The sequence below is a fragment of the Acomys minous genome, assembly GCF_964271855.1.
Source record: "Acomys minous genome assembly, chromosome: 2".
NCBI lineage: Eukaryota > Metazoa > Chordata > Mammalia > Rodentia > Muridae > Acomys > Acomys minous.
In genome coordinates this window covers 48,938,338-48,953,806 of record NC_140484.1, presented here as the reverse complement: position 1 = coordinate 48,953,806, position 15,469 = coordinate 48,938,338, and the positions used below count along the sequence as shown (strand labels likewise).

Genomic DNA, 15,469 nt, shown 5'->3' with positions numbered 1-15,469 from the left:
AACTCACTCTGTAGACCAGGCTGACTTCAAACTCAGAGACCCTCCTGCCTCTGTTGGGATTAAAGGTGTGTTCCCCCCCCCCACACCTCCCTAGGGAGAAGACTCTTTTGAAATTTAAAAATCTGTTTGGTAAGTGATTAACTGGTGACTTTTGGAAAGAGAGTCTGGGTAGAGAAAAAAGAAGAAGTTTACATTTTGATTTTTTGAGACAAGGTATTATGTGGTTCAGGCTGACTTTGAACTCCTTCTGTAGCCAAGGTCTCAGATGACCCTGATTCCTAGGGGTGGGTCCAGACATAAGAATGTGCCGCCGCACTAGGCAGAAACATACCTTTTCCGGTTCTGTCTCTCTATATTGCTTAAATTTCAAGGACTGGGACACAGCTCAATGGGACAGTTTTCATTTTTCATGTAAAAGGCTTTGGGTTCAATTCTTAGTACACAAAAAAACCAAAAATAACACCTAGCAAATACCCTTCATCATTACGGAGGCATTGCTTTTTTTTTTTTTTTTTAAATTGTCAACAGGGATTACCTGGTTTGTAGGATTGCAGAATACTTTTATTCTTGGTCTATGCTTAAGAGATGAAATAAATGCTATTTATATATTGATAGAGCCTCAATATGTAGCCCAGGTTGGTCTCAAACTTTCAGAGGTTGCCACTTGTTGCCTCTTTTTCTTTTTTTAGTTTTTCAAGACAAGGTCTCTCTGTGTAGCCTTGGCTGGACTCAGTTTGTAGACCAGGCTGGCCTTGAACTCACAGCCATCCACCTGCCTCTGCCTCCCGAGTGCTGGGATTAAAGGCGCGCACCACCACCACCCAGCTGCCACTCGTTGCCTCCTGAGTGCTGAGCTTAGAGGTATGCACCACTATACTTGGCTCAATAAATGCATGAGTGTGCATGTAAAGTGAATGAAAGACACTATTGGTGTGGTGAACACTTGTGATCTCAGCACCTGAGAGGGTGAGGCAGATTTGCTGTGCAGATGAGGACAGCCAGACCTTCACTGTGAATTCCAGACCAGCCTGGGCTACACTGTAAGACCCTGTTTCAGTAAGTCACAATTGAGGGCTAGCCTAGGAGATGACTCAGCCTGCTCAGGCAGCTGCTGCCAAGCCTAATGACCTGTTTGATCCCAGTACCCACGTGGTAGAAGGAGAGAACAGACTCCTACAAGTTGTTCCCTGACTGCCACATGTTCATACACAATAAATAAGTAAATGAAAAAAAAAAAAAGATTATCTCTTGAGTTTTGTTTTGTTTTTGTTTGTGTCTTATGAGACAGGCAAGGCTGTCCTGGAACTCACTTTTCTGACCAGGCTGACCTCCAACTCACAAAGATCTGCCTTGTCTCTGCTCTTAGTGCTGGGACTAAAGGCCCCAGCTAAGATTTGTTTTGTTTTGTTTTGAAATGTATTTAGGCCTGATCCTCACTGTGTATCTCTAGGTGGCCTGGAACTCACTATGTAGCTCCTAGTGAGTGCTGGGAAAGGAGTAGGGTTTTGGCGAAGGTTCAGCCTATGACAGACAGTGCACTTGTGATGTCTGGTGGGGTTGAGAGAGAAAGGAGAGAGGGATGAGGGAGAGAGAGAGAGAGAGAGAGAGAGACAGACAGAGAGAGAGACAGACAGAGAGAGAGAGAGAGAGAGAGGGAGAGAGAGAGAATATGTTAGTGGCCAGTCCTCTGCCTGCCTTTACCTGCCCATGCCTGTCTGAATTTCAACCTGCATTTCTCCATCTTGGCGCGTCCATTACGCGCCTGTTGTCTACCTCTCCCTCCTGTTGTCTCCCTGCCCCCACCGCCTGTACCCTGTGCGGTAACTGGACCTGGACACAGCCCCCAGGGCTGGCAGCAGACTTGGCTGATATTTTTAGCCCGTAAACATGTTTGCCATTTCAGAGGACAGGGCAGGGCTGGTCTCAGCCCCAGCCCACTCATGATCTTAGAGCAAAGGTGCTCCTACCTCAAGCCAAGGTCTCAGTTCTCCAGCCGGAGGTCTCTTGGGGGCATTTGGGAAGGAAGGGAAACTGGAGTGGGCAATTGAGTGGCCATCTGTAGGGAGGGTAGAACTTGTGGGGAAGAAAAAAAAAAGGGAGGTGTGTATGTGGGGGGAAATGTAGCCAGTAGATCCCGGCAACCCCATCATTAAGCATTTAATAAAATCCTCATATAGTTAGAAGTGGCTGTGAGAAATGGCTGTAAATTGGGGAGCCGAGCAACTTACAAATGGGAAGATGGGGGAAGAGCTGTGAGAAGGGCAGGAGGAGGGCTGGGGAGGAGGGCACAAAGAAAAAAAAGCCGAATTTTGGGTTCCTGAAGCTTAGTGGGGCATGGTGGCTCATGCTTTTTAATCCCAGGGAAGAAGAGGCAGAAGTAGGCGAATCTGTGAGGCCAGCCAGGTCTAGCCAGTTCCAGGACAACAGGGGCTATATAGACTGCGCCCCTCCCCAAACAAAACCAAACACCCAAAAGTCACGGGGCGGGCGGCGGCGGGGGGGGGGGCGAGGGGGACAAGGTCTACAGAAGATGGTGAGCAGTTCTGTGGCTCGTCCAGTGGCTTGTAGGCCTGGCTCTAGTGTCTCTGCAGATGCTGAACAGCACAGTGTTGTGGTGGATAGGTGACTTCAGTCCTTGGGGTCTGGTTTTGTAGAAGCAGATTAGCGAGTCTGAAGGCGAGAGATGGGCGCGGCTGCAAGAAGCTTGGAAACAGAGAGGAGGCTGGGGCCAGAGACTAGAGCGTTTAAGCCTGAGAGAAAGCTCAAAGGTCTATGCTGAGGCTGGAGGTCGAGGTTGAATCATCTGAGCTTCGTGCCTCTTCCTGCAGAATGGGTTGACCCTGGATTCCAACTGAGGGTGAGCCCCTGATCCTGCGTGTTTCCAGGGATTTCTTGCCGGTGAACACGCGCGCACACACACTGTTTAAACTAGAGTGGGAAGACCCAGACCCGGGACAGGAGCAATCGATGGGACGACTCCTCGACCCTGAGCACCCTGGGCGTTCTTCCCTCAACAGCCCACTCTCGGGTGGCTTCAGCGTTGGTCTCGCTCTCGGGTCCCAGCCCTGTTTGGGCCCCGCCCGGCCCCGCCCTCTCCTCACAGCTCGGGGCAGACCCGCCCGAGTTACAAGAGCCGCCTCCGCGCGCGGGGGCCCGGCCACTTGGAGCAGCTCTGCCGCGGGGACTGCACTGTCTGCCCTGCCAGACCCGCCCCGACTGGGGCTCGCCGTCGCCAGCAGTCTCAGCACTGCGACCTCGGGCCCTACGCTGGCTATGGCTGTGTCCCAGGGCTGAGCCCGCAGGTAGGGGGGCGAAGCGCAGGGTGGTGCTGTCTGGGGCCAGGGTACGGGTGACCGGAGGGAGGGAAGGGCTCGGGCGAGGTGCTTTTGCAGTAGTGTCAGTGCGAGGGTTCCAACCGTTTGGAGCAAACCGGGCCGCCTGTGGCTGCCGGGGCAGGAGATGCGTCGCGCGCTTCGGGAGTGAGGATCTCTCCCCGGAGTTGGGGAACAAGTTGGACTAAGTTAGAAAATCGCTTCGAAGTGTGCTTTGCTGCGCTTACGTTTCTCCAGCGGGCGGACTGTCGTCCTAACTGCACTGCAAGGCTCTGCGTTCCTGGCCTGATGGCCCCTGTCCCACCCCCTGTCTTTGGGGCGGTGGCTCAGAGCGCTGCTGGGTTCCTATTCCCTGTTTACTGGAGAAGTTTTCCAAGATCCCTGTCGCAGTTCTCCCGCCTCTCCCGCGCCCCTGCACCGCGTGCCCCCTCTGCTGTCCTTCGCGGCTCCCCACACCTCCGCCCTGAACTTCGTGTCCGGAGTCCCGTCAGCCCCACCCTACTCTGTACCACCAGCCTCTCCCTTTCTGGCTCCCAGCGGGGCCTTCAGCAGCTCTCCTTCAGCTGCCCCGCCCTAGTCTTGCCCCTCTGTGTTCCCAGATCCAGAAAGCTCCCTTCTTCCTCTAGGGCGTCGGAGGCTGGAAGTTTGTGTGCGCCTCCATGCAGGATGGGTGGGAATAGGGGTGTGTGTGTGTGGGGGCATAATTAGGGAGATTCCTACGCTGGGGTGGGCGGGGAGGGGGCTATGCAATCTGCTCAGTCCCCAGTACCTCCCTTGCTCCTTCTAGAGGCGGAGGCGGTGCTTTTCTCCCTACCCCACCCCACTCTCAAACTCGTCCGGGCGGGATGGCCCCCGCCCCAGCGCCTGGCTGGATGCCAGCAGCCTGAGGAATGTAGTGGTTGGAGCCGGTGACTAATTCAAACCAGAATTCGAGGCGGGGGGGGGGGGAGTGGTGAGGGGCAAAGGGAAGGGGGAAAGGGGCGGTGGGGGCCGGAGCGCCGGGCGTAGGTGAAGGACTTCACTGCTCTCTCTGGAACCCTCCACTTTTGCAGTGCGCGCCAGCGGAGAGGGCGGGGGTGGGGGTGGGGGTGGGCGAGATCCTGCTGTGGGGTTGGAAAGGCAGTGTGCTTAGGGTGTGTGCAGAGAGCTGTGTTATGTAAGGCTTTCCCATGCAGGGAGGGGATGTGCAGTGTGCGAGGACATAGGCCTCCTCTGGTGAGAGCCTCTTGCAGTGCCAGGGCGGGTTTTGGGACACAGACCCTTGTTGGCACTGGGTTGGCAGAAGGACTAGCTTTACTTGGCGGTGAGCATTGGAAGACTATTAGGAGGGGGGGGGACCCAGGGATATCCCACAACTCAGACTGAGCAGTGACAACGTGGAGTGTTCGTGGTGTGTGTGTGTGTGTGTGTGTGTGTGTGTGTGTGTGTGGTCCCTCCTCCCCACCCCTACCCCTCCTCTCTCTCTCTCTCTCTCTCTCTCTCTCTCTCTCTCTCTCTCTGCCTGCACACTCAGTTACTTCTGCACAAGGTGACCACAGAAGATTTGCACACATGGTGCCTGGGTTGGCACTCTAGTTTGGCAGGGTGTGGCCCTGAGCTGTCTCTGAGGGCAGGAGGTGCTCCCAGGGTGCTGGTACTATTCTGTGGAAGGGATTTGTAGAAAATCTTCCAGAGGTAGTTGGGATCCTTGAGGAGTGAGTGACCTGGGAGTTCCCAGGAGAAAAAGGACCCAGAGGTCTACTTCTGTCTCGAGAACACTGCTGGACTCCCCTCAAATGGTTTTGAAACAGTCTGCCCTTAAAATGCAGCTTCGGTGGTAGAGACCATCTTACCGCACCCTTTTCCTAACAGCAACTTGACATATGCTAGACGTTGGGCTGAGTTCATGGGATCCAGTGATTCAGCTGGTGGCCGTCCTCATAGGTGAGGACAGCATGGGAGAGGGAGGGCAGACAGGAAGATGCCTTGGGGACAGGTTAAGGGTCTCTACACCACCCTGAGGTGGGTAGAGCTGCTTTGCTCCTGTGGGGAGGTGGGTCTCTTTTCCCTTCCCAATTGGAATGAACCAGTAGCTTTCTTTTTTCACCTTGAGAAGCTATGAGGGCTAGTCCTGTATCTGGTCTGTGGACTGTGCAGATGTGAGGGTAGAAGGGAACTCCTCATCTGAGGACCACTTCCTTGCTCTGAGCTGAGTTATGGGGCAAGGCAGTATGGGAAAGAAACCGGGGGCATGGGAGCTGAGCTAGAAAAGGACTCGGGGGGCGCTGGGTGCTGATAGGAATGACATCTGGAAGACGTTTGAACCTATTTCTAAAGCCCTTGTTTCTAAGAGATTACGCAAAGGGCCATAGCTAAGAGAACCAGGACGTTTGGGGAGACAGGTGAGTCATTCAAGGCTTAGTGCCAATTATATGGAGGTCAGCAGCGATGCAAAGGGTCTTGGCCCAGCACCCCACAGCTCTAGGTCCAGAAAAGGACAGGTGAGAGAGTGGACCGAGGAGCTGTGTGGAAGAAGAAGGGGAGCATTAGTCAAGGGCAGAGGAGGAGCAATGGGGCCCAGGGAGGCTCTGCTTAGAGGTTCAGAGCAGTGCTAGGCCCCACTCTTCTGCTCCACTTGGAACTGCCTGTCAGATTCTGGCAGAGCGCACCACTCTGAGCCTGAGGAGCTGGTTTGAGGGGTTGGGGTTAAAGCTGTGGAGGTGGACGAGTGTGTAGGGCACTGGGGTGTGGTCACTACCTTTTTCAGAACTTGGGAACTGCCTGGAGACAGACGAGAGAGGCAGACTGGGAGAGCTTGTCTGACTTCTGAAGGGATCTTTGCCTGGACACCCCCAAGTTTCTTTCCTTGCGGCTGGGCTGGCCACGTGCTTGTCCTTACTTGGGTTAGAGGAAGGGAGGTGGCTGCCAGTTAAGAATGTGCGGTGCACTTGGGCCACAGGGATGAGCTGACCGGCTTCAGCCAGGCTCCCAGGGACTTGCAGTTCCTGGATTTGACCACTGGACCATGTGGCTGGCTTCCAAAGCTTCCCTGATCATAGTATCATCCATGTCTGGGTGTGTCCAAGAAGTGCCAGTGTAGGGGCGGGTGTCACAGAATGTTTCTGCAGAAAGGTCTGTGTGTGCTTCGATGATGCACCCCCCCCCCCCACTTTCTCCTAGCCTCAGTTCCCACCGGGGCTAAAGCTCAAATGATTGGGCATGTGTTTGACTGTGGCCTTGAGTCTCTGTGTCTTTCACTGAAGTTTGTCTTAGTGCCTGTGAGAGGATGTCCTGTTGGCTGTTCACGGGGCCCTCACACTGTAGTAAGCTTGGATGTGTCACCTTTCTTGGCCTCCTGGGACTTGGAGGGTAGAGACCATGCCTGACTGCTCTAGGGTGGAAGGTCCACGTCAGGGTACAGAGACTGCAGTTATGGACTGAAGTGAGCTCCTCCATCCTGCATAGGTCCAGGCCTTGAAGTTTGTGTCCAGAGGCCCTGAAGAAGGACAGGGGGCTGCCACAGATGGACGTTGAACTGGGCAAAGCGTTGCACACAGCCTGTCAGGGAGCGGCATCCTGCCTGGTCCCTGGGGGCTGGAGCGGAGGTTCTGGAGGGAAGAGGAAGTGCCTGGAGCTGATCCTGGCTACGTGTCCTCGCTAGGGTGGGGGTGGTGGTGCTGGTGGCGGCGGCGTTGCAGTGCTGTTTGAAAACCTGGCTCTGAGTCTTTTTGCTACTTGGCCTGACCACTAGGGGGCGAACACGCAGCATCTACCAGGGAGCTGGGTGGGGCACAGGGAGTCGTCTAAACTGTAATCTTACCCTCCCCCCCCACCCCAGGCAACTCAACATACTTCTCCTGATTTCCCAACCACAGGACACTGTCCTCAAAGTTGGCTTCTTAATCCCATCTGTCCTGTCTAAGGCCAGTTGTGTCCTGATGAGGAACTTCCCACTGGGTAATATGCTATGCTCAGACTCTCTCATTAGGAGAGGTGGAGAGTCCCCTGGCTAGGGGAGGGAGAGGGACTCTCCCTTCCCGCTGGAAGTGAGAGTTTAGAGCTTTGAGACTTGTGGCCAGACAGAAGTGGAGGTGGAAATCAGGATGCAGTCACGGGGCTGGTTGGTTATGACTGCTCCAGAGGTCAATAAGCAAAAACTCCAGCATGCTGGGGAAATGCTGATGGGGAGGGGGGCTAGAGTGAGGAGGCTGCGAAAACTTCCTCATGGTAGCTGTGGGCTGGGTCAGTCCCATTTCCCTTCTTCAGGGCTCGGTAGCGTGGCCTAACCCTCGCAGGTGCACACACAGAGAGGAAGGTGCACGCACACCCAGGCTTGCACACTCAGGGGCCTGAGTACGAAGTGAACAGGTGGCAGCACCTGCTGTGAGCCAATAAAGCTTATGGCAGGGGACTGCCTGAGCTGGGAAGGGTGGGAGATCAGACTGACAAGGGTCTCTGTGTGCTTCTGCGGGGCGTGTGTGTGTGTGTGTGTGTGTGTGTGTGTGTGTGTATGTGTGTCTTTCCCCTTATGTGTTTCTCTGAACATCTCTCCAGTATGCAGGTGTCTTGTGGTCTACTTTTCTTTGATTGTTCCCTCCCAAAGTGGAAGGTGCCCTTGTCACATTTACTTAAGTAGCCTCGGTTGCCTAAAACTTTAGATATTCCTGTCTTAGCCTCATGAGGATTATAAGTGGCTTGGCACACAAGGTCCATCCCTGTGAAGTTATTTGTTTGTCTGTTTTGAGAGGATCCCATGTAGTCGAGGCTATCCTTGAAGTCATTATGTAGCCCAGGATGGGCTGGAGCTTGCAGTGATCCTCCTGGCTCCCCTGCTTAAGCGTTGGGCTTTTAAACGTGCAACCGTTATACCTGTCTCTGCGAAACCACTGTTTCTCTAGTTTTGTTATAAATGTGTTTCTGTGGACGCGCGCGTGTGTGCATCCTGGTGCTGTGGCACATGTGTAAATGTTTGAGGACAACTTGCAGGAGTGAATTCTCTTCTTTTACCACGTGGGTTCTGTTGATCAAACTCAGGTGAAATGCTAGGAAGAAAAAAAAACATCTCTAGGTTCTGGAGAGTTCAGGTTTTTAAAAAAATTTTTTTATTTTTATTTTTTTAAATTAATTTATTCTTGTTACATCTCAATGGTTATCCCATCCCTTGTATCCTCCCATTCTTCCCTTCCTCCTATTTTCCCCTTATTCCCCTCCCCTATGACTGTTCCTGAGGGGGATTACCTCCCCCTGTATATGCTCATAGGGTATCAAGTCTCTTCTTGGTAACCTGCTGTCCTTCCTCTGAGTGCCACCAGGTCTCCCCATCCAGGGGACATGGTCAAATGTGAGGCACCAGAGTATGTGAGAAAGTCATATCCCACTCTCCACTCAACTGTGGAGAATGTTCTGACCATTGGCTAGATCTGGGTAGTGGTTTAAAGTTTACGGCCTGTATTGCCCTTGGCTGGTGCCTTAGTTTGAGCGGGACCCCTGGGCCCAGAGTTCAGGTTTTTGGGAGCTTGTAATTCCTGACCCTTGGGGACCCAGCCTTAAAGAGACCCGGGATCAAAGGTCTCCTGGTGCCTACAACTCTGCCTAGGAGGGGTGGTCATGATGCTGGGGTGGCCACGAGAGGGGGAGGCTTCGCTCCCTTTTCTGCTGGCTACTCCCCTCTGGCTCACCTGCTCCTGCTCCAGCACAGGCCTGGCTTCTGTGTGCTTCCCTTTCGGGTCTTCCTTTGTGGTTTCTCACGGGTCTCATCCTATATATGTGTGTGTGTGTTGGTCTCTCTGCTTGGGTGAAGACTGTTGGATTGGGGCCTTTCTCCGTATTGCTAAAGTTATGTTGTTAATCCTTTCTCTCCAGGATTGTACTTGAGTTCAGACCCTAAGCATGGCACGTGAGCAGCACAGTCCTGGCCTGCAATGTTTTGCAGTTTTTCCTAACTGTCGATGGTGGCGTTTCCTTCATGGCGCAGCTTTCTCTTCCTCTTTGGGGAGTGTTTATGACAGTATATCACCCTGGGTGTGTCTTTCCTCTATGACTATCCAACCCCTCACCTGGTTATGAGTGTCGGGGGCTTTTCCCTCTGTGAGAGATCTCTAATCCTAGCTGTGAGTCATTATGCTCTTGGGACGGAAACTGCTTGTCCTAGCCTCATGTGTACAGCAGGTTGGTGAGGGCATGTGGAAGGCTCGGTCACTGAGGTCCTCCCTCCCCTTCTGTGTGCAGATTGTGCTAGGCAGGACCGCTCTATGTGTCCTTCTGGTGTGGGGCTTCTCTTCAGGTTTGGTGAGTTCAGCTATTGAGGCCTTAGGGCGTGTGTGTGTGTGTGTGTGTGTGTGTGTGTGTGTGTGTGTGTGTGTGTATGTGTGTGTATGTGTGTGTGTGTGTGTGTGTGTGTGTGTGAGAGAGAGAGAGAGAGAGAGAGAGAGAGAGAGAGAGAGAGAGAGAGAGATCGATCCTGTCATCTTGGTGTAGATGATGGCTTTCTGTATCTGCAGTGGCAACTGCCCCGAGCTCTCTCACCTGTGGAGGGAGAAGGTCTCTCCCTGATGACGGGAGGAGAGAATGCTCTTCTGGAGGTCACCCTTGGCAGGGACTTTCTGCTTTCTGTTTTTGGACACCCTCTGGATCTGCTCAGTATGGTAGCAGGCCTAGGCAGAGCCTTGTGGCTGCATGCGTTTTTTGCGATTTTGAGTTGCATTCTGACGTGGCATTTGGCTGGAATTGTGCTCCATCCCTGCATCCTTTCTGTTCTTTACCTAGAGCACCCGTCAGTACCTCACTCCTCATCTGTCCTGCAAGCAGCCTTCTGCTCAGGGGTTCTGCATGCGGCGCCCATCTCTATTGGGACACAGGACTGGAGGCAGCAGGCCTGGGTTCCAGGCTCTCACTGCCTCCCTATTTCAGCCTCTGTGAGCCTTCTTTTCCCTGTACTGGAGCAGCAGCCAGTACTGTCTTCTAGACTGCTACTGTAAGGGAGAGTTTTTGCATGTCCTTGTTGTGTAATTGTGCCAGTGGCTGCTGGGTACCTATAATGTAGCTGGAGGAATTACGTTTTTAACTTTGAGCTGGGTATGGTGGCACAGCTTTGAAACCTCAGAACTCAGAAGGCAGCAGCGGGCGTGGGGGTGGGGGTGGGTGGGCAGGAGGCTCAGGAAGTTCAGGGTTGTTCTCAGCTACTCAGCAAGTCTGATGTCGGCCTGGAGAATATGAGACCCTGTCTCAGAAAACTAAAAAACAGCTGGGCGTGGTGGTGGGCGCCCTGTAATCCCAGTACTTAGGGACGCAGAGGCTGGCAGATCTCTCTGTGAGTCTGAGGCCAGCCTGGTCTACAAAGTGAGTCCAAGGCTACACAGAGAAACCCCTGTCTTGGAAAAACCAAACTAATCCAAACCAAACCAACCTCCCCAAAACCCAAAACAAACAAAACCAAAAATCTAAAAAAACAAAAGACCCCCACAGGGTTGGAGAGATGGCTTGGTGTTTAAGAGTGAGTACTAGTCTTTCCCAGCACCCAAATTTGGTACCCAGCACCCACATTGGGCCACTTACAACCCTGTAATTCCAGTTCCATGGGAATTTGACACCCCTGGCCTCATGGGCACCTGCGGTCATGTACACACATGCACATACGTACGAACACACCCATTTAGAAATAATTTAAAGTTGTTTAGGTGCATATATATATATATATATATATACACATACATACATATGGGCCTGTGTGAGAGTGTGTGACACATATGTGGGGGTCTACGGGGAAGCTACAGGGCATAGGATCCCCTGGAGCTGGAGTCGTAGGTGGCGGTGAGCCACTTGACATGGCTGCTGGGAACTGAACTCGGGTTCTCTGGAAGAGCAGCAAACATTCCTAAACACTGAGTCATCTCTCATGTCCCCCCCCTCCCCTCCCCCTCCCCCCTCCCCAGGGGAGGGGCTGCGGGGCAGGAAGGGGGAGAACCACAATAATTTAACTATCTGCCTAAGATTATTTTAATTTTGGCTTTTGGAGGCAGGCTGTCATGTAGCCCAGGCTGGCGCTGAACTTGTGCTGTAGCTCAGGCTATCCACCTCTTGATCTTGCTGCTTGCCCTCCGGAGTGCTGGCATTATAGGTGTGTGCCGCCACGCCAGGCTAACCTATTTAAATTTAAGTGGTCACATGTGGCTACTGTGTTAACAGCACACGTTTGACTATCTTTAAGCCCCAAAGGCGTGCGATGAGTGACTGAATTGTCCCCCAACTTCCAAAGACTTTTTGGATTTCCGTGGAGGCCTGAGTTAACCTAACTGTGTGTGGGAGGAGAGAGAGGAACATCTGGATGGGCAACAGGTGGAGAACAGACCAAGAGCTGCGGCCCAGATGCAGAAAACAAGGCAGCTGCCACCATGGCCTCGCATCTATCGCATCTATCGTATGCCTCCCATGTCTTTTTAGGGCCAGGTCTGGTGAGAAGGGAGTCCTTCTTGGCCAATGGCAGGGAAGACAGGTGCTTGGCAGGCCCACCGGGGTGGGGCCAACTTGTAGCATGAGTCTGTTTGCAGTGGGTGAGAGATTTTTCAGAATGACTTCTCTCAGTAGCCTGCTGAGTGAAGCGTATAGCAAGTTCACGTTGGGTCTCAGTACTTTTTGCATCTTAAGGCCCTTGTCCTAAGCTTTAATCTAGAGAAGTCCTAGCCCCTCTGGCGCTTGGGGGCCCGGCCTATGAGGCACTGCATTACTAGGTTTTAGGCGTGACCCTGTGCATGTCTGGAGCTGTTGCTGCTGCAGACTGCAGTGACTCACCATGGAAGGGGGGGGGGAGAAGGGTGGGGCCACCATGTGGGTGAGAGTGAGCTGGCTCTTTCTCCTCTGCTGGCTCAGCACCAGGAAGCTTGGCTGAGCAAGGGGCCCTGTACAAGGAGGAAGACAGGGGTACTGGGGAAACCTGAAGGGGGTGGCTTCATTTTTTTTTTAGATATGTGAGCTAAAGACTTTCACTCCCCTGCTTCTGCCTGGCTTCTGTCTTTCGGGCTGGCTTCTCAGGGTTGGTCCGGGGACAGGGGCAGAGAGAGGGGTCCAGTTTCAAGTTGGAAAGAGTCAGCCTCTCCTGCCTGCTGGAAGGGAGGGGGTGTTTCCCCTAGCTCAGGCCTGTGCCAGCAGGCCTCTCTCCTGTCCTCGCTCACACTCCAGCCAGCACCTGTGTTGTCAAGTAGGTCCGTGATAAACACTGCATTTATGAGTTTGTCGAGCTTGAGAACGGGTGTGGCGCTCTAGGGTTTATCTTTGTCTTTATCTTCTGTCCATGTTGGTTTCTGCCTGAGACTGGACCTGCTGAGTACCACGGAGCCCTGAGAGCTCGAGGCCGACTCCAGCTGCACCTTGGAAGCCTCATTTGTATTTCGCTCTCCGAGATGTGTCTTAAGACTTTCAGAGTGTTGTGGACCCCAGCTGGTCACACCCAGAGTCCCTTGCTTAACATTTCCATATCTGGCACAGGAAGTGCATTCAATAAGTGTCTAGAGGATGCCTGAGTGATGGGAGGTGACAATATAATGCAGTGTTTGTCTCTGGCTGATATCCTTCGCAGCATCTAGTACAGACTCGGACATAGAGGAGGTGATCAGTATGCATATATTTATCGATTGGCTGACTATTTTCTGAGTGTACATAGTTTCAGGGTGGGGCCTTGGGTGAGGTTCACCACCATTTTTGGAGTCCCTCACACAATTTCACGGGTACGATTTAGATGGCTGCCAGTGCCATGTTGTGTGGGTGGCCACAGTTCACCCCCATCCTGCCGGGTGCCTTCCTAGGGTACCTCTGCAGCTGATTACTCTCGTCCTGTGGCAAGGAGGGATGTCTTTACCTATGGTGCTGGCTTAGAGCCCAGTGTGGGCAGCCCTCTGGGCCCTGACTCACCATGGGCCTCAGCTGGCCTCAGCTGGCCTCAGCTGCAGCCTTTTGGCTTTGGGAGCCTTGTGGAGTTGGGATTGTCTTTGTTTAAGCCACTATCAGGAGCATGGCTTCTGGAGCTTCCAGCTAGTAAGGGCTCCTTTTGGTCCTGAGGGTACAGCTAGAGAGAGTAAACGGAGTCACTGTCACTGAGGTGGAGGACACCCCATGTGGCAGAGGGGGAAGACCCAGAGAGGACAGGCTAAGGCCTGGCCTCAGCATCCTCACTTTCTTTGTGTGCGGTCCAGGCAAACGGGGCCTATCAGAGTTTCCATCTCTCTGCTTGCAAAGCGGGACCAGCTATTCCAGAGGCTGATGAACACGGGCATTTTGTGGAACCTCTGTGGACTAGCTGTTGTCTTCTGTTCTTTCCACTTGCACGGAACTCTTCCTATTTCCATGCTCACAGACAAGGGGACATTGGCTCAGGGAGATCAAGTGTCTTTGGTAAGAAGTCCTATAGCTAGGAGGGACGCGGTCAGCGTTGGAGACTTTGTCTGGTTTCCTTTAACCTTATTTTCGGTAGCATCAGGCCTCAGAGTCACATAGCTGCCTACGGTAGTGGGGAGCGGAATCCATCTACCATTTGGGTGGCAGGGTACTGAGGTTTTGAGAAGCCGAGTGTAAATATCGTGGTGAAATTTTTCCTAGGTTGTGTGACCGAGATTCCCAACAGGAGAGAGACTGATACCGGAAGAGAAGGAGGAGGGCGGGCTCCTGGCAAGGCGTTTGCTTCTGAATAGAGTCCTGCAAAGGTCAGTAGATGGGATGGTGCAGAGGAATGGAGGTTAGGATGGGGGTGCTGGGCACACGGTGTGGCATTTGGAACTGGCCAGTTACCCCATTTCTATCTTCTCTGTGGTACATTGGGAGAACTTCAGTGGAACAACATGAGATCTCTCTCTCTCTCTCTCTCTCTCTCTCTCTCTCTCTCTCTCTCTCTCTCTCTCTCCTCTCTCTCTCTCTCTCACACACACACACACACACTTGGCCAGTGAGCCAGAGCTGAGGGAGCAGGTGCATGGAGCGTGGGCTCCCTTCCCTGCATGTGCACAATGCCAAAGATTTCTGGTTTTCTCATGCCTTTCTGCCCTCCACATCCCCGTGACCAGAGCTCTGTGTCTTCACCTCATCCCAGATGGAGAAGGAGGAGGAGACAACACGGGAGCTACTGCTGCCTAACTGGCAGGGAAGTGGCTCCCACGGGCTCACCATTGCCCAGAGGGACGATGGAGTCTTTGTACAGGAGGTGGTGCAGAATTCCCCCGCGGCCCGCACCGGGGTGGTCAAGGAGGGTGAGTCTCCCCAGCGTAGTGACTGGGCACTGGGGGTGAGGGAGGGAAGGGTGGGAGGCAGGGGCGGGAGGCGGGGGGGTGGGGGAGCAGGCAGAAATGACCAAATGGCTGTGGAAGGCCTGGGTCCTACAGCATAAGGACGGCCAGAACGCAAGCCCTGTCCTTCCTCCCGACTCTGGGTCTTTCTTGCGAATCCCAGAGGAGGCTGAGGTCATGTGGGGTCTGGGAGACCGACCTCATCTTTAGATCTCTCTGATCCTGCTCTCCTTGCCATCTCTGCAACTATGTGTAAAACAATCGGCTTTTCCAGCCAGTTTCCTGGTCTGTACAATGAGTGGGCAATGCCGTGTCTGCGTGATACGCCCGAAGCTAAAGGGAAGTCAGTCTCAGTGGTTGCGTTGTGGTGCTTTCTTGAGACCTCTGGGTTGTTACGTGACTCTTGTACTGCCTTACTTAGGGGACCAGATCGTGGGTGCCACCATCTACTTTGACAACCTGCAGTCTGGTGAGGTGACCCAGCTGTTGAACACCATGGGGCATCACACTGTTGGCTTGAAGCTGCACCGGAAGGGGGACCGTTCCCCCGAGCCTGGACAGACCTGGACCCAGGATGTCTTCAGCTCCCGCAGCTCTGAAGTGGTTCTGGTGAGTACCTGGCGACCCACCTTTGCTCTGAGCTCCCCATGACCCTGGTGGCCTCTTGCGCCCCATTTCCTGAGTTTTCTCCTTTTTTCATCTCTCTGTGTTCTCTTGTGACTTCTCTCTGCCCCTTTCTTCCTGTCTGTGTGCGGCATGTGGCTGATTCTGTTTTTTGTTTTTTGTTTGTTTGTTTGTTTTTGAGACAGGGTTTCTATGTGTAGCCTTGGCTGTCCTGGACTTGCTTTGTAGACCAGGCTGGCCTCGAACTCACAGCAATCCACCTGCCTC

General features: G+C 53.4%; 1 protein-coding gene across 6 annotated transcripts in view; it reads left to right on the top strand.

The window, feature by feature from the left end:
• Nucleotides 1-3,134: 3,134 nt before the first annotated feature.
• Nucleotides 3,135-15,469, top strand: part of AHNAK (AHNAK nucleoprotein) — a 92,620-nt gene continuing 80,285 nt past the window's right edge. For 3 of the 6 annotated variants that reach the window (XM_084773075.1, XM_084773072.1, XM_084773070.1), the window contains exons 1-4: nucleotides 3,137-3,302; nucleotides 13,899-14,002; nucleotides 14,386-14,542; nucleotides 15,000-15,187. In XM_084773075.1, coding sequence (XP_084629201.1) covers nucleotides 14,386-14,542; nucleotides 15,000-15,187 — 345 coding nt within the window. In that variant the 5' untranslated portion in view covers nucleotides 3,137-3,302; nucleotides 13,899-14,002. Of the gene's footprint in view, nucleotides 3,303-13,898; nucleotides 14,003-14,359; nucleotides 14,543-14,999; nucleotides 15,188-15,469 lie in introns of all 6 variants that reach the window. The other 3 variants (XM_084773073.1, XM_084773074.1, XM_084773071.1) reach the window with 3 other exon arrangements.